The 21068-nt window shown below is 39.2% G+C and overlaps 2 protein-coding genes across 3 annotated transcripts in view; both read right to left on the bottom strand.

Moving 5' to 3' along the window:
• LOC108254731 (uncharacterized) overlaps positions 1 to 21068 on the bottom strand; it is a 78495-nt gene that overhangs the window by 7442 nt on the left and 49985 nt on the right. The gene's annotated exons all lie outside the window — the stretch shown is intronic.
• On the bottom strand, positions 14059 to 15030 carry LOC128628900 (salivary glue protein Sgs-3). The gene is made up of 4 exons (XM_053673931.1): positions 14716 to 15030; positions 14547 to 14630; positions 14363 to 14416; positions 14059 to 14265 (listed from the first exon to the last, which is right to left on the bottom strand). Exons 1-4 carry the CDS (start codon positions 14858 to 14860, stop codon positions 14198 to 14200), a joined length of 351 nt encoding a protein of 116 aa, XP_053529906.1. The 5' UTR covers positions 14861 to 15030; the 3' UTR covers positions 14059 to 14197.

Raw genomic sequence — 21068 nt, 5'->3', positions numbered from 1 at the left:
TACGTGTAAACACACAAGAGGATTTTAGCTCAGTGTAAATGTCAAATCTAGAACAGCATCACATAAACACAATGTTGTTAGTGAATCTCTCTTTGTGTATACCAGCATCTAATATACCTGTGTAAATCTGAACATTTTTAAAAACTCTAAAGTAACACATTAAATTGTAATATGTTTATTTTAACCTTCATATTTGTGAGATTGGAAACTAAACTGTTGATATCTTCTTCAGTGATGAAAATAAACACATGAAGATTAATAGTTTAAAAAAAAGGAATATGTAATATAAAATAAACACATCTTACATGTGTAACATAATGCACATTAAACTTCAGTTATAAAAAAAAGTGTAACAGAATTAAACAGCAGTAAATAAAATAAAATGAACTCACATGCAGTGGATTTCTCAGTAGTGATGGACGGCTGTGCTGGTGTAGGAAAGAAACCTGATGAAAAAAACACGCAAATAAGTTTAAACATAAAAGTTAGTAAGGTAATTAAAAAAACTTCTGTCATTTGATTAAATGTAACTTACGCATCATGTTGTATTTATCACTCATTAGAGAGCGAGCAGTCGGGTCAGAGATCAGTGAATAATCACAGCTCACTTCACGACTCTTTACTGACTGCAGACGATTCAACACAGCGTCTCTCTGTGCTTTAAATCTACAAACCTTCCCAGAGTTTCCGTTTTGAGATGTTCGGTTTAGGAAAAGCTGAGGATTTTCTCCAGTGTAGAGATTACAGCTAAAATCAGCAGTTACTGACTCTGACCCTGATATTTCACACACAAATCTGAATTTATCAAACTGACCATCATGAATGACGCTTAGTTTCGGTTTCTGATCTGCAGAGGAATAAATAAAAGATATAAATAAATAAATAGCACTATAATGGATGTGTAGAAGAGAGGTATTAACTGTTACAGACGTTCATGTTGTGGTAATAAATTCAAGTGTGAATTAGAAACATGATTAAAGCAGACAGTAATAGACATCAAATGTAATGTAGAGCTTACTCAGCACTGTGACTGGAGCTGGGAGAGAGTGAGGAGAAGGAGTACGAACAGAGTTATCCACAGTGTAGAAACAAGTAATATGAAGTGTTCCAGGAGAACTTCGTCCTGTCCACCTGATCAGTTCAGAACCAGTGACTGAGAGCTGACATGATGGAGAGAGTTTTAGATTTGTGTCGTCTCTCTCTGGGTAGAACTGACACCGAGACACTTTAACATTGTCTGGAACATGACAGTGAATCTGCACTGATCCTCTCTCTGTGAGAACTTCAGGAGACACGGACAGCCGTGGCTGAGGAAGATCTACAACCACACACACAAATCACACAGTCCACTTAATACACACACTGAACATCAAACTGAACATGCAGAAGTATCTCTCAAAATCTCTAGAATTATTTGTAAACATCTATTAGAACAAATCACTGAACTCACAGCACCACAATAACGACTCACATTGAGAGTTAATGTCCAGAATCAGATGGAAGAAGAACAGGAGGACGAGCAGCGCCATTTCACAGCTCCTGGATGAAGTGAAGGCATCGAGACACTCGTTTCAAGAGTAATAAAATCAGGAAGCAGGTCATTTAAGCCACAGGAAAACCACGTAGTCTAGTGTTTAACAGAACGCTCAGCTCTCCACACTGCTCAAGTTCACACACTCACTTCTGAGCAGTTTACACATAACTAAAAAAAGAGCTTCAATGTGTTTGTTTAGTTCTATACACAACACTGTAATTACTCTAACTTATAACAATTTCTGTCTTGTTGTGTATTGTGATTCTGTCTTAATGACTTTCACCTCCAGTCTCCCTTCATAAATATGTTTAATATCGTCTCGTCTCGTCTCGTCTCGAGCCTATACCTGTTTGTAGATCGCCTGACCCATTGGCTGTTTTTTCGACCACGCTATTGTCGCATGATTTGGATTTGTCTGCCTGCCTCTCTTTATTAAAAGTCTTTATCTGCACTTGTGTCCTAACCTTCATTACAAGGATTATGTGACCGTCTTCCTTTGGCAGATAATTTGTCTTTTTTCTCAATCTTTTTTTTAAATGAACAAAATGTTCTGACAACAGAAAATTTTAAACTTGAAATTAGTGAAAAAAAGTCTAGAACCAGGTTTGTTTTATTGTAATGATAAATTTGACTGTATTCAAGATCATTCCCACTTGCCAAGATGTCATTAGCGTGATCTATTTGCGTGTACATCTCTCTTTAGTGTTAATACATGAAATAAAACTGGGGGAAATGCAGACAGGTTCTTTATAAACATCATTATTCATTTATCCTGTGTTTCAGATAGAAAAGCTTTTATTATGCTGGATTATTTTGTAAAATGCGCTGGTTCATGCGTGCAATCAGACCGATGCTTTGTAATAAAGGTAACATCAGCTAAGTTTAAACCTTGACATCTTGAACTTATAGAAGTGCATTTAGTAATCATTTTTTATAAATGCACAATCGGACATATCTGAGACGCATCACTACAACAGCTTCACATTAAGCGCTAAGTGGAACAATATTAAACATCTCGATATTAAATGCTTAGCAATGTTTTTTTCTTAATATCTGGAGAAAGATCATTTTAGATCAGGAGAAAAACCCAAAACGGTCCACCTGAAAACTCCACAGTGTCTCCATACGTAGCTGAAGTAAAGCTACATTTAATATACATATAAATATGTATGAATGCTTCATATATGAAAACAAACCTTGAGAAAGAGAAAATTAGGAGGACAGACCGTACCATTTCTCATACAGAGTGAGACCACAGACGAGACAGAGATCTTTCTCACACCAGCTCACAGGAAAACCACGGCTTACCATAAAAATACACCTGTCATTTCAGCTCAGTTTTTTTTTACTTTGTCCTGAGCACATGAGGTTTAAATATCCACCACCATCACCTCAACACCCTCACAGACCTGTGAGAACAAAACGTTTGTATTTTTTATACACCAGTACAGAAAACTGACCCTCAGCAAGATGTTTATTACTTTATAAATGAACAAATCTGCAAAATCACAAATACATCAATTAATAAAAATCATTTATACAATGTGCAGTTCACAAAGAGGCAAAACTGTAGCGACTACATCAATACGTTAACCATGAGTAAAGAATAAACACTCTGTGTTGTGCTGTTTTGGGAAAATAATCAACAACAGGTTGGTGAGATGAAGCCGACTTACAGTTACTAAGCCAACTTTGAATCTTTTCGTCTAACAGCGCTTCCCCAAGTGTTTTTTCCTCTTTTAAAATGGAACTTATTAAAAATGAGACTTTTTATTTATTTATTTTCATTCATTTATAGCTTCAGCTTTACTGTTAGAAAGCTCTGACACTGGAGACTCCTTCCATAAATCATATATAAACACATCCTTACATAAAACTTCTCCATATCAACAATTAAAACAAAAAATCATCCCAGTGAATAAGCGGTTACTATAGAAACGATAACGTATTACAAAGAGTGCTTCAATATAAAGTCGTGATTTGCAGCTGTGCTACAGTCAGAGCTGCTGTTATAGAAAACTAATCAACACCTTCTGACCAATGAGTCCAGAACTCAGCAGCACTGTGGTATAAATAGGAAGTTTCTTGAAGATGGGGCGGTTGTGTCTCAGGTGGTAGAGCGTGTTGTCCACTAATCGTAGGGTTGGTGGTTTGATTCCCGGCCCACATGACTCCACGTGCTGAAGTTTCCTTGGGCGAGACACTGAACCTCAAGTTGCTCCCGATGGCAAGATAGCGCCTTGCATGGCAGCTCTGCTACCATTGCTGTGTGTGAATGGGTGAATGGGAGAATGAGACACAGTGTAAAGCGCTTTGGATAAAAGAGCTATATAAGTGTGACATTTACCATTTAAGTTACAGAATGTATATTTTGACAGGACAATGAGATAAATAACAAAAAATAGTCAAAGAGTGATTATGACATTTTATGATGAAAGGTTCCAGGTGATATTAGTTCAAAACTTTGCGTCTTTCTTATTGCAATATAAAAAGTCTCTGACAACTGTTTATTTATGATTTTTTTTTTTATAACAGCTTTTGGATGCTCTTTCACTGTAATGTATTTTCTTTTATCTGTGATATTTAAGGAACATCTGTGAAACATACACTAAATGCCTTCTTACTACAAATCTACAATGTTTTTGTCTTTACTGCTTTGTTTCACCCTACGGGTGTGCAAACTTTTGCACGGTCACGCATTAGGTATTGAATCGACACCTGGGCGTTCAGTGAAGTCTCTCCTGCCCTCTAGTGGACACATTCCGGTACTGCAGAACAGTTCTGTGGTTCATTTATGTCAAGTCCTAGGCTGTACATGTTTGTTTCGATAGCAGCGGCGTCATTAGGAGAGTTTGTGCGGTTTAAACCTCTGATGTTTTGCGAATATTATTTGTGTTAATATCATCTTGTTCTGGTATTTAAAATGCCTTAATTTCCAAACCAGCTCATCGCCTCTTAAACGTCATACGTTTTGTTGTTGTTAGATTTCCACGTTACAGGGATCTCAGACTATGCCTTATACCCGTCAGATCGTCCGGGGATGGGGGGGGTCTAAAATGAACACACACTGACTTCTTGCATGCTCAAAAAGACATCCCACTTTATTCATGCAAACAAAAGTATTTATACACTGATAACAGCAGTGCGTGGACGGTCTCTACTGGTCCAGGTGTCAGACAGGTTTAAACAAAGCACACAGCACATAGTCATAATACAAAATAAGTCCTGTGTCATGTTGACACGGAAATACATAGAAGTGACAGCATGCATGAATAAACATCACCTTTAAGTCATTACACCCCTTTACATCACTTTAAGAGATAAGGCCGAAATTTTCACCCCAAACTAGGCTAGTTTTGAAGAAAGGCTGTGGATGGAAAAAGCAAGATTCAGAAACTGCTGTAGGAGTGTAAAATAATAATAATAAAACAATAGTAATAAAGTGTTTTCTTTGGGTGGAACTTTATATGTGTGTGTGTGTGTGTGTGTGTGTGTGTGTGTGTGTGTGTGTGTGTGTGCAAATAATTGTTTGTAGTACACCAGTCAGTGCTAGCATAGCGTTCAGATTTATTTCTGACTCTACTCGTGGCTTTTCTCTTTCAGCTGGTGAAACTTATTCATGAAGCAACTGGAAATCCATCAGCTCTTTATTAATCTGGACTCAGCATTGAGCTCCATTCAGTGACATCGCAGTTACAGGCCAGCAGAAGTCCAATTCATTTCAAATGCAAAAGCAAGCTATTCAATTAAAGCACATGTTAAGGCATAACAGACATAAGAATAATACTGTAAATAACTATTTACATTCATTAAGGTGTAATATACATCAGTGTATCTGCAGCAGGCTGTACACTGCGTCATTGGTGGTCACGTGTGTGTCAGGGATGGAGCTATGCACATGATACATGTTGACCTGTTAAAACAAAATAAGATGTCAGCTCTTAGAAGTGTCTTTTAAATAAAAATATATTGTTGACTTGTCAAGTAAAGCGATGCTTCAATGTGTAGTTCTGCTACTGCAGACAAAGCCTGACTGTGCAGTAGAAATGAAGCCAAGAAAGCCATCAAAGGTAATGTAATATGGAAACTCTGACCACAAATCAGTGTAAGAGTTTATCCAGTAACTGATAGCAAAATGTCTGGTTCATGCACGTAACCCTGTTCCCTGAGAAGGTAACGAGACATTGCATTTAGCATAACACTATGGGAGCACCCTTGCGTGCGACCAGAATCTGAAGCTTGTGTCATGCCTATTTATAGGCTTGCCGTGATCAGGTGATGTGGCAATTAAGCGTGTCACGTGATATATATATATGGCACCTGTGAACTACGCCGTCAGCCTCTATTATCTGAAGCGAAGACGCAATTCACAGGCTTACCCCGGTATGACAAAGCTACACAATGTCTCGTTCCCTTTTCAGGGAACAGGGTTACATGCGTAACCCGGATGTTCCCTTACAAAGGGAACTCCACATTGCATTTAACATAACACTATGGGAACGAGAATACCTACTGTGTCATACCGAGGGTACAGCCTGTTCAAAAAGACCCAAGCCCGAGGGTCACTGCAAGACATTCGAGCCCGGGGCAGAATGAATATCCAGGCTGTAATATCGAATGGATGTGTGTAGCATAGACCACTGTGCAGCAGCGGTGGACGTGAGTACAGAGAGCCCTTACCGGACACAGCAGGTGCATTCTCTCTTGTTCCAGTGTGGGGAACAGAGGAGGGCCGAAAGCCTGCAACACCTCAGGCTGGCCCTCTGATGGGGCAAAAGAGAGAACTTGTAGATCTCCTACTCGCTTGAGAGATGTCAGGGCCAGCAGAAGAGCCACCTTTAGAGTCAGAAGCTTCTCAGAGGCTGACTCTAAGGGCTCAAATGGGACACCTGACAGACCTTCCAGGACCACAGAAAGGTCCCAGGAAGGTATGTGTGGTCTGCAGATGGGCTTCAGCCACCTGACACCACGAATAAACCTCGAAGTTAGAGGATGTTGCCCCACAAAGGTGCCATCAACAGGGGTGTGGCTGGCCAAAACGGCAGCCACGTAAACCCTGATTGTAGAAGGATCCCATCCTGCTGAGAAATGTCCCTGTAAAAACTCCAGGACTGTAGCTATTGCACAGTTCACTGGGTCTGGCTGGCGTTCCTCACACCACAAGACAAAAAGCCGCCACTTGAGCACATATAATTCCCTCGTAGATGGTGCTCTAGGGTTCAACATGTTTTCTACAACCTCAGTTGTGAGACCAGAATCTATGAACTGGTGCCCCTCAGGGGCCAGACCCACAGTTTCCATAATTCCGGCCAAGAGTGTTAAATCAGCCCTATGGCTTGAAACAGTAGATCCCTGCGGATGGGAATCTCCCAAGGAGTGCCATCTAGCACGGATATTATCTCTGAGAACCATATTCGAGCTGTAACTTGTGGGAGCAGAGCGATCGGGGGAAAAGCGTACAGAAACGACCTCGACCACATGTGCACCATGGCGTCTAGCCCTAATTGTGCGGGAGAAGTGAGGGCGAGCCACAGCGGGCAGTGTGTTGTCTCCTCTGGTGAACGCATGCAGTCCTGCTTGGCCAAACCTCCGCCATATGGCCCGAAGGGAAGAACCTGATCTTGGCTATGTGGAAATATGCACCTTTTAGATCTATCGTCACAAACCAGTCTTCAAACTGGAACGATAATGTGAACGATCCATGTGGAACGATAAGTTTGGGCGTCAACAGCTTGAACCTGTATGTCCGAAGAGTACTGTTCAGATGACGCAGATCTAAAATTGGTCGCATACTCCTCTATTTTTTGCGGACCAGGAAATAACGGCTGTAAAAACCTCCCTCCCTCAGGGAACGGTGTACATATTCAATAGCCCCTTTGTCCAAGAGGGATCTTACTTCCTGTGCTGACTACTGTGGTGAGCACACCTCTGAACCGGGGGGGTTGATCTCTAAACTGGACCCGGTAACCCTTAACTATTAACTATTCCACATTCTGTTGGAGGGAAAATCAGATTTTCGTTGCCCTGTGACAGCTCTCTGACCATTCTCAGATCAGGCCTAGTAGCAGGCCGCGACTGTGGCCTCCCAGTTCTCCTGGCTGTCTGCGGGGGTTGCCGGGCTGCCATACTCGCCTTCTGTGTCTGCTTCACACTACCGCTGACTCGGGCTCCACTCATGAATGCCCGGGTGAACACGACACAACAGGGAAGGAACTGGCTAAATGCCGCCATATATTGAGCTCACTCAGCAGGTCTGCTTGGTAGGCCTGCAACACTGTCATTGTCTGCAGTGACCCACAAGCAAGACTACTACATCATAGGCCAAGCCCACCAATGCCACGGTGGCCTTACATGGTGGCTTGGGTGGTAAAGCTGCCCCCCCCCCCCCCCCCCCCCCCCGAAATTACCTGCCGTCGATGGAGAGAGGTATCTCACAAGTGCCTCGTCCACCTTCAGCATAGCTAAATAGCTATGCCGTTCATTCCAAATGATGGCCGAATAATCCGACATCGTAGGGTTATAAATACGGCTTATGCATGGTTTTCCCCCAGAAGCCTGATATTTTGTCATGCACTTCTGGAAGAAAGGGGAGTTTTCTGCAGTGTGAGGGATTTAGTTTCACTGGGGAGAAAAAAGCAGCTCTTTATATGCTGCTCTCGGTTTTTAGCACATCCTTCTGGCTCCTCAGAGTCAGAGAGGAATTATTACTATTATTTTTGTGTGCTTTTTTTTTTTTGGCTTTCCATAGCGGAAGGAGGAGTCACGACGCAAGCTCCAAAATCCAGCGGAGAGCCGGACCTGGAAGACAGCAAGAGATAGAGCAGTGCTTGTCTCCGGCACCTCTTCAGGATCCATAAGTGATCCCCTGGACCTGAGACGGCTAGCTGCCTCGGCAGCGGCTGGCCCAGATCCACAAGGCTCTGAAACCCAACTCGCTTCGGCTTCCAAGAAGAGAGTGAATCGCGAGTGGAGCTGCCTAATGTAAGCCGTTACAATGCGCTGTACAATGCACTACAAGGCATAACACACTTCCTGCATTCTCTCACTCATTCCTTTTTTTTCTTCTCTTTTTTTAAAGGGATAGAACGGTCCAGAGATTTTGAGAAAAGATAGAGAGGAAATGAAGCAGATTTTTGTTTCTTTACACAAACGACCAAAATGCAGTCTTGCTGAAGATAATAAGGCTGATGGCGTGGTTCACAGGTGCCATATATATATATATATATCACATGACGTGCTCTTGATGTTGTACAGGATAAACCCACATGACTGTGCAGTTGTTGAGATGTGGTCTGTAAAGGTCAAACTGTCATCAAGAATCACCCCAAGTTTCCTGGCCATCCTGGTTGGCTTGAGTGTGCTTGAGCCGAGCTGTACAGTGAGGTTGTGGTTGATTGAGGGACAGGCTGGGATGACGAGAAGCTCAGATTTTGTCAAGTTGAGCTTAAGGTGGTGTTCCCTCATCCAGACCAAGATGTCCAACAGGCAAGCAGAGATACGTGCAGAGACGGATGGATCATCAGGCTGGAAGGACAAATAGAGATGGGTGTCATCAGCATAGCAATGATATGAGAAACCATGAGACTCAATCACCTGCCCTAGAGATGTAGTGTAGATAGAAAAGAGCAGTGGACCCAGAACTGACCCCTGTGGAACGCCAGTTGTGAGTTGCTGAGTTTCAGAAATACCTCCCCTCCATGATACCTTGAAGGATCTGTCTGAGAGATAGGATTCCACCCAGCACAGAACCGTTCTGGTGATGCCCAGGCTGGAGAGAGTTGACAGGAGGATCTGATGGTTCACAGTGTCGAAAGCAGCAGAGAGGTCAAGTAGGATGAGGACAGATGATCTAGAGGTTGCTCTTGGTAGTCGTAAGGCTTCAGTGATGGAAAACAGAGCAGCCTCCGTGGAGTGATTGCTCTTGACGACAGACTGCTTGGTGTCCAGGAGGTTGTTCTGTGTGAGAAAATTGGAGAGTTGATTAAAAATGGCTCTTTCAAGAGTTCTGGAAAGAAAAGGGAGGAGGGAAACAGGTCTGTAGTTGTCAACCACAGCAGGGTTAAGTGATGGTTTTTTAAGCAGTGGGGTAACCCGGGCCTGCTTAAATGAGGTAGGGTATGTGCCAGTAGAGAGGGATGTGTTAAAGATGTGTGTAAGTGCAGGTAATATTGTGGGAGAGATGGACTGAAGAAGAAGAGAAGGGATTGGGTCAAGAGGACAGGTTGTGCAACGGCTAGAGAGGAGGAGTTTAGACACTCTGAGATGGGAGAGAAGTAAGTCAGTTGGAAGTTACATGGAGGAGGAGCCGGTCTATGCATGTCTGGGGTTGAGAACTGGTTCCTGATTGATGTAACCTTGGAAAAGAAAGTGGCAAAGTCATCTGCAGTGAGAGAGGAAGGGGAAGTGGGAGGAGGGGGAGAGAGAGGAGAAGAAAAGGTTTTGAAGAGAGTGGGGGTGTTGGGAGAACTGCCAATTTTCTCTTGGTAGTACGTGGCTTTAGCAGTGGAGATGCTATTGGAAAAAGAGGAGAGAAGTGTTTGGTGATTGGTTAGGTCACTTGGATTGTTAGATTTACACCATTTCCTTTCAGATGCTCTTAGTTTGGCCCGGTTGTTACGCAAAGCTTCTGAGAGCCAAGGGCTAGAGGGTGATGTGTGAGCAGGTCTGGAGGATAGGTGGCAGATTTATTCTTCTTCAGTATCAGTTCACTTTATTTTGGTCAGCATCACCACAGCTTAAAACCCTCATAGCATCTCATCTTAGTTTTTATATGGGAAAAATGAATAATATTCTTGGATTGGACTTTTTTTTTTTGCAAATGTATAAATGGATCATTCTCATCCAGTGCTGATTCTTTCTCACCCACTTTGGTCTGAGGATAAAAATGACTGTAGTCTTCTGGACATGGATCCCATTCTTCTCACAGGTCACTCTCATCTATGCATTAAATAATAACCTATCAATACAACTCTCCTGAAGACAGACGTCCAACTCCTCTCTTTACCCAGTCTGCAAGACTGTAAAGGGTGCATCATCACGAGATTACATCATCAGCATATAGAGAAATTAAACCTGTTTTTTGCTGACTCATCACTCATTTCTGGCAGTATTCCTGCTATTTTCAGCTGCTGTTCAATCACTTATATTGCTAATGGTTTTTAGATTGTTCCACTCGCCCTGGTATACGAATAGACATGTAAACTGACCAATTTTTTTTTTTAATCCTGATTTGTAGACACTACAAGTGTGCAAATATATCTAGACAATCTGAAGATCAGTTCAGTTTCCTGACTCATCTTTGCTGAAATTCTAACAGACAGCATGATTTTTATTTATTTATTTATTTATTTTACTATTTCACTAAGGCATGAATGGCAGAAACACTTTAAAACATATAGAATACACAATAGGTAAGGGTTTAATATTTATGACACAGTATGTTGTCAGGTTCTTTGATACAGTAGACCTTTAAACTGTCAGTGCTGGAAATTTATTCACAGAAAACCACACATTATGAACAAAACCACACATTATGATCAAAATATCAGAATGCAGAAGCATAACATTAACCACTGTACACAGACAAGATACAAGACAATAAATAGATACTGTACAAGTGAACCAGGTACAATAAGTATAACACAATACAACACAGCAAACTTTTTCTTTGACCCATCACTCCACATCATCACTGCATCACCTCCAGGCTTCCCTCATGAAGATGTTTAATATCAGTACTTCATTTATAGACTAGGGAGGGCCAACATTCATTCATTTAATCCTGACTATGATTACAGAACTGTCCTCATTGTTCCTTCTTCTCTGGTTTAACGGCAGTATTTATTTCACCCACTAGGGGGAGACAACGCCCCAGAATCTGCTCAGTAAAGTTTTTATTATTATTATTATTATTATTATTATTATTATTATTATTATTATTATTATTATTAATATTATTATTATTATTATTATTTTAATTTCTACATAGTTGGATTAACTTCAACACAGTTACTTCAATTCCATAATACTGAGTGAGCTGTTTTAAAGTAGTTATTTATTGGCATTAATATCTCCAAAACATTTAAGATGTTACGTTGAGTAAATCTGTAAATAAGCATTCATTAGTACATTAGTTTATATACAGTAAATGAGGACAGATGATTTCCCATGTGATTATAATATAATGTTGTACACGTACAGATTCTTTAAGGAAAAAACAAAACCTGTTCATTATCACATAAACAACTGTGACTGTTCTAGATTTAAGAATACATGTACATGTTAAATAAATAATTTCAGATGTGATCCTGCCTCAAATATAAAAATAAAACAACAAAGCAAGACCAATAAAATTAATCCACACAGATAGGCTGTATAAGAAGATAAAAGATAAAGAAGCAATACTCGGATGATTTAAAGTGCATCTCTGATGAAATGATTTATTGTGAGTTTCAAATTCAACAGTAAAATAGTTCACCCTGCAGATTTTCTTTAGAAAACACACGGTTCATGATAAAGGCAGACTGTGACAAGCATTCATGAGAATCAAATGAATTGTTAGGAACATTTGTGTTATTTAACAAATAAGAGTTTATTGAGTTCAGACTTTAAACTGAGACAGAAGACAGAAGCTGTTCAGTGTCCATCATTCAGAGGAAGCTGAAAGGAGCTGTGTTTCCTCTGAGAACTGCTGAGAGAAGAGTGTGTACATCACCTCTGTGTAAACCTCATCACCGTCTGCAGGGGGAACAGTTCACACACACATTCAGCTTTAACTTCTTGTAAAAAAAACAAACAAACAAAACCTTAATTTAAAAAAAAAACAAAAAACAAAACACTGCAGTGCTTTGAAATAAAAAGTATTTAAAAGAAAGATTAATTCACACCAGTAGTTGTTTAATTACATACAATGCTATTTTATTTATTTTATTATGATTAAGTGGATTTAATCAATTGTGGCTGGACTTTTCAGTGTATTTTTTTTTTTAATGATTTATTAATACTTCATAACGCTGATTAGTGTTCACCTGTAAATCTGTTGAGACCTAACATCACAGAGCCAATCAACAGAGACACAACAACAGGAGACATTTCACACGGTAGTCATTTATGATAACACATAAGGTTACTGTATATCTTTATAAGATTTCTAAAGGAAACTGGCATCTATGTCATAATGTCACATGAGCTAACATTTACAGCAGAAAACAGCTTTTCAGTGATATATGACGTGATGTGATTGTCTGAAGTGGGTGGAGCTTCTTCAGAGCTCAGAGTTTCTATTTATTTATTTATTTATTTATTTATTTATTTTGTTGTTTATGGCTTTTGGACTTTTCCAGCTTGGTAAGAAAGTGATAAATGTACCCTGATCACGGTGGGTCGTGTTCAATTTACATCTGCTGAAGATAATCCACACAGATATACACACGTAGAGACAGACGCTCATCAGTCCAGCCAGTAAAACACACACACCGGTGACTGACAGTACGGTAGGTAGCGATCCTGAATAAAATGAAAACAGTCTCTGTTAATATTTGATAAGATATTGGATCATGAGATCATTAACAGTTCCTGACTGTTGGACGGGGCTCTTATAGTAAAATACTGAGAGACGAGGTGGTGTGATGAAGTGCAGTTACTGTTAACACTCCGACGTTCCCCCAAGTGACCACAGCAACGTGCCAGCAATTACAATATTTATTTATTAATGACGGACAGCTAGTACTTTTTTCCATTTCTAGTTCCAGTTAGTGTTGTGGAATGTCTGCAAAACAGAAACTTTCTGAATGTTTTATATTACGAACTTTTGGTTCCTGTAGCGTGCAGTCAGTCAGGTCCTCTGGGTGTTTTAAGAAGTTGTTTTTTTGCAGTTGTAGGAACATTAACACTAACGTTGCCATAATGTGAGAAGCATCCAAGGAAAATTATAAGGCCAAACTTTACGACACATCTTCCTGAACATTCTTTTTGTAATGTTACAGTTCATCTTGTTGCATACATAATTAAACATTCGTATGTGTTCTGTTAGCTGGGTAAATCCCTGATTCCTCCAAATATCACAGAACAACACAGGGTATCTTGGTTTGAACGAACATTTCAGAACCGTTAGCAATCAACAAAATGTTAAGTTCACAAATGATGATGATAAATACAATGCCGGTTCGTAGATGTGATATTAATGATATATCAGAATGATGAACTTTTAGGAGAATCCTGCTGTTGGTAAAAAAAAAAACAAGAACAACAACAACAACAAAACAACAACCTCATAAATACCATGATGATAATTAAGCTGCACACTATAGTTCACTATACTGCAGCATAGAAGTTTTTCTTATAAACTGTATGTTATATAAGTTGGGGGAGGGGGGGGGGGGTTGGGGTGAAATAATCTGCTGAAGGAACAGGAGGTTATTTATAATCCAAACAAAGTTATATCATATTAATATTTTTCTAAGTGGGATTAATTAATATATAATTAATATATAATTAAGATAAATCCATGAATGGACATTCTCATAGTAAAACTGCACAAAGTTCACTCCAGCAATATACACTACAGCATATAACAAGTCGAATGCATTAACTGTTACAGCAGGAACTGTTTTAAAGGTGTGTGTCTGGTGTTTTAAAGTGTTTCTAGTTTCATAGTAAGACCTACTACACAGTAAACTTACGAGTCGCTGTGTGTCTTGTGGTGATCAGAGGAGTTGAAAAAACTGGAGAAGCTTAAAACAAATACACAACATATAATAAAGGACATAATAAATACAAGTGTTATTATTTAAAAGGACTAAACAGTGGTGGATGAAGGAATAAACTGACCTGCTGTAGGTTCCTCCGTAGCTGTGGATGGTGGCGTCGTTACCAGACTCAAATCTGATGCACACAAATATTTACATAAACTACACACACTGATTTTTTTTGTGTTCCTACAGTACAACAATGACCAAAGTAAAATGAACACCACGGAATTCTAATGTAATGTAATTAAAACTGAGTCACTAACCTGCACTGGGTTTCTCTTCAGGAGTGGATGTCTGAGTCGTTGTTGTTGTTGTTGTTGTTGTTGTTGATGTTGTTGTAAAGAAATCTGACAAAAGATGAAATGAAAATGAGTTCAAATTATTCAAAGGTATAAAGTAATGGAATACATAATTTGATTTATTATAACTTACGCATCATGTTGTATTTATCACTCATTAGAGAGCGAGCAGTCGGGTCAGAGATCAGTGAATAATCACAGCTCACTTCACGACTCTTTACTGACTGCAGACGATTAAACAGATCATTTTTCTTTGCTGTAAATCTACAAACTGCCATCTGAGGTCCTGTCTTTACATAAGGCTGAGGATTTTCTCCAGTGTAGAGATTACAGCTAAAATCAGCAGTTACTGACTCTGACCCTGATATTTCACACACAAATCTGAATTCATCAAACTGACCATCATGACTGACGCTTAGTCTCGGTTTCTGATCTGCAGAGGAATAAATAAAATTAATCAATTAATAAATTACACCAAAAATAGCATTAAGGAACATTAATGTAATTTTATGATTCATGCAGATATTAATACACAGAATGCACATATATTATAAAGATACATGTAATGTAGAGCTTACTCAGCACTGTGACTGGAGCTGGGAGAGAGTGAGGAGAAGGAGTACGAACAGAGTTATCCACAGTGTAGAAACAAGTAATATGAAGTGTTCCAGGAGAACTTCGTCCTGTCCACCTGATCAGTTCAGAACCAGTGACTGAGAGCTGACATGATGGAGAGAGTTTTAGATTTGTGTTGTCTCTCTCTGGGTAGAACTGACACCGAGACACTTTAACATTGTCTGGAACATGACAGTGAATCTGCACTGATCCTCTCTCTGTGAGAACTTCAGGAGACACGGACAGACGGGGCTGAGGAACATCTACAACCACACACACACACACACACACACACACACACACACACACACACACACACACACACACACACACACAGTCCAGGACAATGTCAGTCACTGATTCCTGAATGAAGTGTTGAAACTGATTCCTGTTGAAACTCTTTCCATGTGTGTAAACGCACAGGTAGGATTTTAGAAAGCTCAGAGTACATTTGTATTCATATTTGTTTTCCTAAATATCATATCCAGAACAGGATCACACATTCACGTTTGTTTTAAATCTAAAGAAGTAACACATTAAACTGTAACGTGTCTATTTTAATCTCTAGATGTATTTGAGTTTTGGGAATTAAACTGTGATACTTAAAGAAATAAATTAACCAAAAATTGATTCCTCTTTAGTCACTAAATAAACTACACACATAAAATATATTGTGGAAAAAAGGAATATGTAATATAAAATAAACACATCTTACATGTGTAACATTATGCACATTAAACTTCAGTTATAAAAAAAGTGTAACAGAACTAAACAGCAGTAAATAAAATAAAATGAACTCACATGCAGTGGATTTCTCAGTAGTGATGGACGGCTGTGAACACGTAAATAAGTTTAAACACAATTCACAGGTAGAAAAGTATTTAAAAATAAATGTAAGTAATTTGATTTATTATAACTTACGCATCATGTTGTATTTATCACTCATTAGAGAGCGAGCAGTCGGGTCAGAGATCAGTGAATAATCACAGCTCACTTCACGACTCTTTACTGACTGCAGACGATTAAACACAGCGTCTCTCTGTGCTTTAAATCTACAAACCTTCACAGATTTTCCCTTTTGAGATGTTTGGTTTAGGAAAAGCTGAGGATTTTCTCCAGTGTAGAGATTACAGCTAAAATCAGCAGTTACTGACTCTGACCCTGATATTTCACACACAAATCTGAATACATCAAACTGACCAACATGACTGAGGCTTAGTCTCGGTTTCTGATCTGCAGAGGAATAAATAAAAGATATAAATAAATAAATAGCACTATAATGGATGTGTAGAAAAGAGGTATTAACTGTTACAGACGTTCATGTTGTGGTAATAAATTCAAGTGTGAATTAGAAACATGATTAAAGCAGACAGTAATAGACATCAAATGTAATGTAGAGCTTACTCAGCACTGAGACTGGAGCTGGGAGAGAGTGAGGAGAAGGAATACGAACAGAGTTATCCACAGTGTAGTAACAAGTAATATGAAGTGTTCCAGGAGAACTTCGTCCTGTCCACCTGATCAGTTCAGAACCAGTGACTGAGAGCTGACATGATGGAGAGAGTTTTAGATTTCTTTTCTCTCTCTCTGGGTAGAAATAACACTGACGCACTTTAACATTGTCTGGAACATGACAGTGAATCTGCACTGATCCTCTCTCTGTGAGAACTTCAGGAGACATGGACAGCCGGGGCTGAGGAACATCTACAACCACACACACAAATCACACACACACACACACACACACACACACACACACACACACACACACACACACACACACACACACACACACGCACAAATCACACAGTCCACTTAATACACACACTGAACATCAAACTGAACATGCAGAAGTATCTCTCAAAATCTCTAGAATTATTTGTAAACATCTATTAGAACAAATCACTGAACTCACAGCACCACAATAACGACTCACATTGAGAGTTAATGTCCAGAATCAGATGGAAGAAGAACAGGAGGACGAGCAGCGCCATTTCACAGCTCCTGGATGAAGTGAAGGCATCGAGACACTCGTTTCAAGAGTAATAAAATCAGGAAGCAGGTCATTTAAGCCACAGGAAAACCACGTAGTCTAGTGTTTAACAGAACGCTCAGCTCTCCACACTGCTCAAGTTCACACACTCACTTCTGAGCAGGTTACACATAACTAAAAAAAGAGCTTCAATCTGTTTGTTTAGTTCTATACACAACACTGTAATTACTCTAACTTATAACAATTTCTGTCTTGTTGTGTATTGTGATTCTGTCTTAATGACTTTCACCTCCAGTCTCCCTTCATAAATATGTTTAATATCGTCTCGTCTCGTCTCGTCTCGTCTCGAGCCTATACCTGTTTGTAGATCGCCTGACCCATTGGCTGTTTTTTCGACCACGCTATTGTCGCATGATTTGGATTTGTCTGCCTGCCTCTCTTTATTAAAAGTCTTTATCTGCACTTGTGTCCTAACCTTCATTACAAGGATTATGTGACCGTCTTCCTTTGGCAGATAATTTGTCTTTTTTCTCGATCTTTTTTTAAATGAACAAAATCTTCTGACAACAGAAAATTTAAAACTTGAAATTAGTGAAAAAAAGTCTAGAACCAGGTTTGTTTTATTGTAATGATAAATTTGACTGTATTCAAGATCATTCCCACTTGCCAAGATGTCATTAGCGTGATCTATTTGCGTGTGCATCTCTCTTTAGTGTTAGTACATGAAATAAAACTGGGGGAAATGCAGACAGGTTCTTTATAAACATCATTATTCATTTATCCTGTGTTTCAGATAGCAAAGCTTTTATTATGCTGGATTATTTTGTAAAATGCGCTGGTTCATGAGTGTAATCAGGCCGATGCTTTGTAATAAAGGTAACATCAGCTAAGTTTAAACCTTGACATCTTGAACTTATAGAAGTGCATTTAGTGATCATTTTTTATAAATGCACAATCGGACATATCTGAGACGCATCACTACAACAGCTTCACATTAAGCGCTAAGTGGAACAATATGAAACATCTCAATATTAAATGCTTAGCAATGTTTTTTCCTTAATATCTGGAGAAAGATCATTTTCGATCAGAAGAAAAACCCAAAACGGTCCACCTGAAAACTCCACAGTGTCTCCATACGTAGCTGAAGTAAAGCTACATTTAATATACATATAAATATGTATGAATGCTTCATATATGAAAACAAACCTTGAGAAAGAGAAAATTAGGAGGACAGACCGTACCATTTCTCATACAGAGTGAGACCACAGACGAGACAGAGATCTTTCTCACACCAGCTCACAGGAAAACCACGGCTTACCATAAAAATACACCTGTCATTTCAGCTCAGTTTTTTTTACTTTGTCTTGAGCACATGAGGTTTAAATATCCACCACCATCACCTCAACACGCTCACAGTCCTGTGAGAACAAAACGTTTGTATTTTTTATAGACCAGTACAGAAAACTGACCCTCAGCAAGATGTTTATTACATTATAGATGAACAAATCTGCAAAATCACAAATACATCAATTAATAAAAATCATTTATACAATGTGCAGTTCACAAAGAGGCAAAACTGTAGCGACTACATCAATACGTTAACCATGAGTAAAGAATAAACACTCTGTGTTGTGCTGTTTTGGGAAAATAATCAACAACAGGTTGGTGAGATGAAGCCGACTTACAGTTACTAAGCCAACTTTGAATCTTTTCGTCTAACAGCGCGTCCCCAAGTGTTTTTTCCTCTTTAAAAATGGAACTTATTAAAAATGAGACTTTTTATTTATTTATTTTCATCCATTTATAGCTTCAGCTTTACTGTTAGAAAGCTCTGACACTGGAGACTCCTTCCATAAATCATATATAAACACATCCGTACATAAAACTTCCCCATATCAACAATTAAAACAAAAAATCATCCCAGTGAATGAGCGGTTACTATAGAAACGATAACGTATTACAAAGAGTGATTTGCAGTTGTGCTACAGTCAGCGCTGCTGTTATAGAAAACTAATCAACACCTCCTGACCAATCAGAGTCCAGAACTCAGCAGCACTGTGGTATAAATAGGAAGTTTCTTGAAGAAGGGGGCGGTTGTGTCTCAGGTGGTAGAGCGTGTTGTCCACTAATCATAGGGTTGGCGGTTTGATTCCTGGCCCACATGACTCCACATGCTGAAGTTTCCTTGGGCAAGACACTGAACCTCAAGTTGCTCCCGATGGCAAGTTAGCGCCTTGCATGGCAGCTCTGCTACCATTGCTGTGTGTGTGTGTGTGTGTGTGTGTGTGTGTGTGTGTGTGTGTGTGTGTGTGTGTGTGTGTGAATGGGTGAATGAGACACAGTGTAAAGCGCTTTGGATAAAAGAGCTATATAAGTGTGACATTTACCATTTAAGTTACAGAATGTATATTTTGACAAGACAATGAGATAAATAGCAAAAAATGGTCAAAGAGTGATTATGACATTTTATGATGAAAGGTTCCAGGTGATATTAGTTCAAAATGTTACGTCTTTCTTATTGCAATATAAAAAGTCTCTGACAACTGTTTATTTATGAATTATTTTATAACAGCTTTTGGATGCTCTTTCACTGTAATGTATTTTATTTTATCTGTGACATTTAAGGAACATCTGTGAAACATACACTAAATGGCTTGTTGCTTCAAACTACAATGTTTTTGTCTTTACTGCTTTGTTTCACCCTACGGGTGTGCAAACTTTTGCACGGTCACGCATTAGGTATTAAATCGACACCTGGGCGTTCAGTGAAGTCTCTCCTGCTCTCTAGTGGACACATCTCGGTACTGCAGAACGGTTCTTTGGTTCATTTATGTCAAGTCCTAGGCTGTACATGTTTGTTTAGATAGCAGCGGCGTCATTAGGAGAGTTTGTGCGGTTTAAACCTCTGATGTTTTGCGAATATTATTTGTGTTAATATCATGTTGTTCTGGTATTTAAAATGCCTTAATTTCCAAACCAGCTCATCGCCTCTTAAACGTCATACGTTTTGTTGTTGTTAGATTTCCACGTTACAGGGATCTCAGATTATGCCTTATGCCTGTCAGATCGTCCGTCATGCCTTCCAGCCTGTTTTACCATTAACTTCGATTTTATTAATTTTTAGAAAGTATGGTTTATCGTGGAGCGTTCAGGCCTGGGGGGGGGGGGGGGGGGGGGGGGGGGGGGGTCTAAAATGAACACACACTGACTTCTTGCATGCTCATAAAGACATCCCACTTTATTCATGCAAACAAAAGTATTTATACACTGATAACAGCAGTGCGTGGACGGTCTCTACTGGTCCAGGTGTCAGACAGATTTAAACAAAACACACAGCACATAGTCATAATACAAAATTAGTCCTGTGTCATGTTGACACGGAAATACATGTGTATTTCAAGTATATAGCTATAATCAAGGATAGCAGTTGATCAGCTTATTTAAAGAGGTAATTAAATGAATACAATCATCATAGGTATTTGATAGCAGTTCATAATATAAGAGAGTACATGATATAAGAGAATTTCCTTTCAGTTGTTGTTGGTGGGACATCAATTAACGTAGCAGGAAACGCGGACTGGTCACGTGATCGGCTTAACATGCATTTTAATGAAACATTTATATTTTATATAAATCTAGAGATAGAAGTGACAGCATGCATGAATAAACATCACCTTTAAGTTATTACACCCCTTTGCATCACTTTAAGAGATAAGGCCGCAATTTTCACCCCAAACTAGGCTAGTTTTGAAGAAAGGCTGTGGATGGAAAAAAGCAAGATTCAGAAACTGCTGTAGGAGTGTAAAATAATAATAATAATAAAACAATAGTAATAAAGTGTTTTCTTTGGGTGGAACTTTATATGTGTGTGTGTGTGT

Source organism: Ictalurus punctatus, chromosome 21 (assembly GCF_001660625.3).
Source record: "Ictalurus punctatus breed USDA103 chromosome 21, Coco_2.0, whole genome shotgun sequence".
NCBI lineage: Eukaryota > Metazoa > Chordata > Actinopteri > Siluriformes > Ictaluridae > Ictalurus > Ictalurus punctatus.
The sequence above is the reverse complement of the archived record's forward strand: the minus strand, read 5'-3'. Positions and strand labels throughout refer to the sequence as shown.

Coding starts and splice junctions, on each gene's coding strand:
- LOC128628900 (XM_053673931.1), bottom strand. CDS start 14,860: ATGGCAGTTTGTAGATTTACAGCAAAGAAAAATGATCTGTTTAATCGT. Junction 14,631..14,715: donor TGATAAATACAACATGATGC/GTAAGTTATAAT, acceptor ATCTTTTGTCAG/ATTTCTTTACAACAACATCA. Junction 14,266..14,362: donor TACGGAGGAACCTACAGCAG/GTCAGTTTATTC, acceptor ATTTGTTTTAAG/CTTCTCCAGTTTTTTCAACT.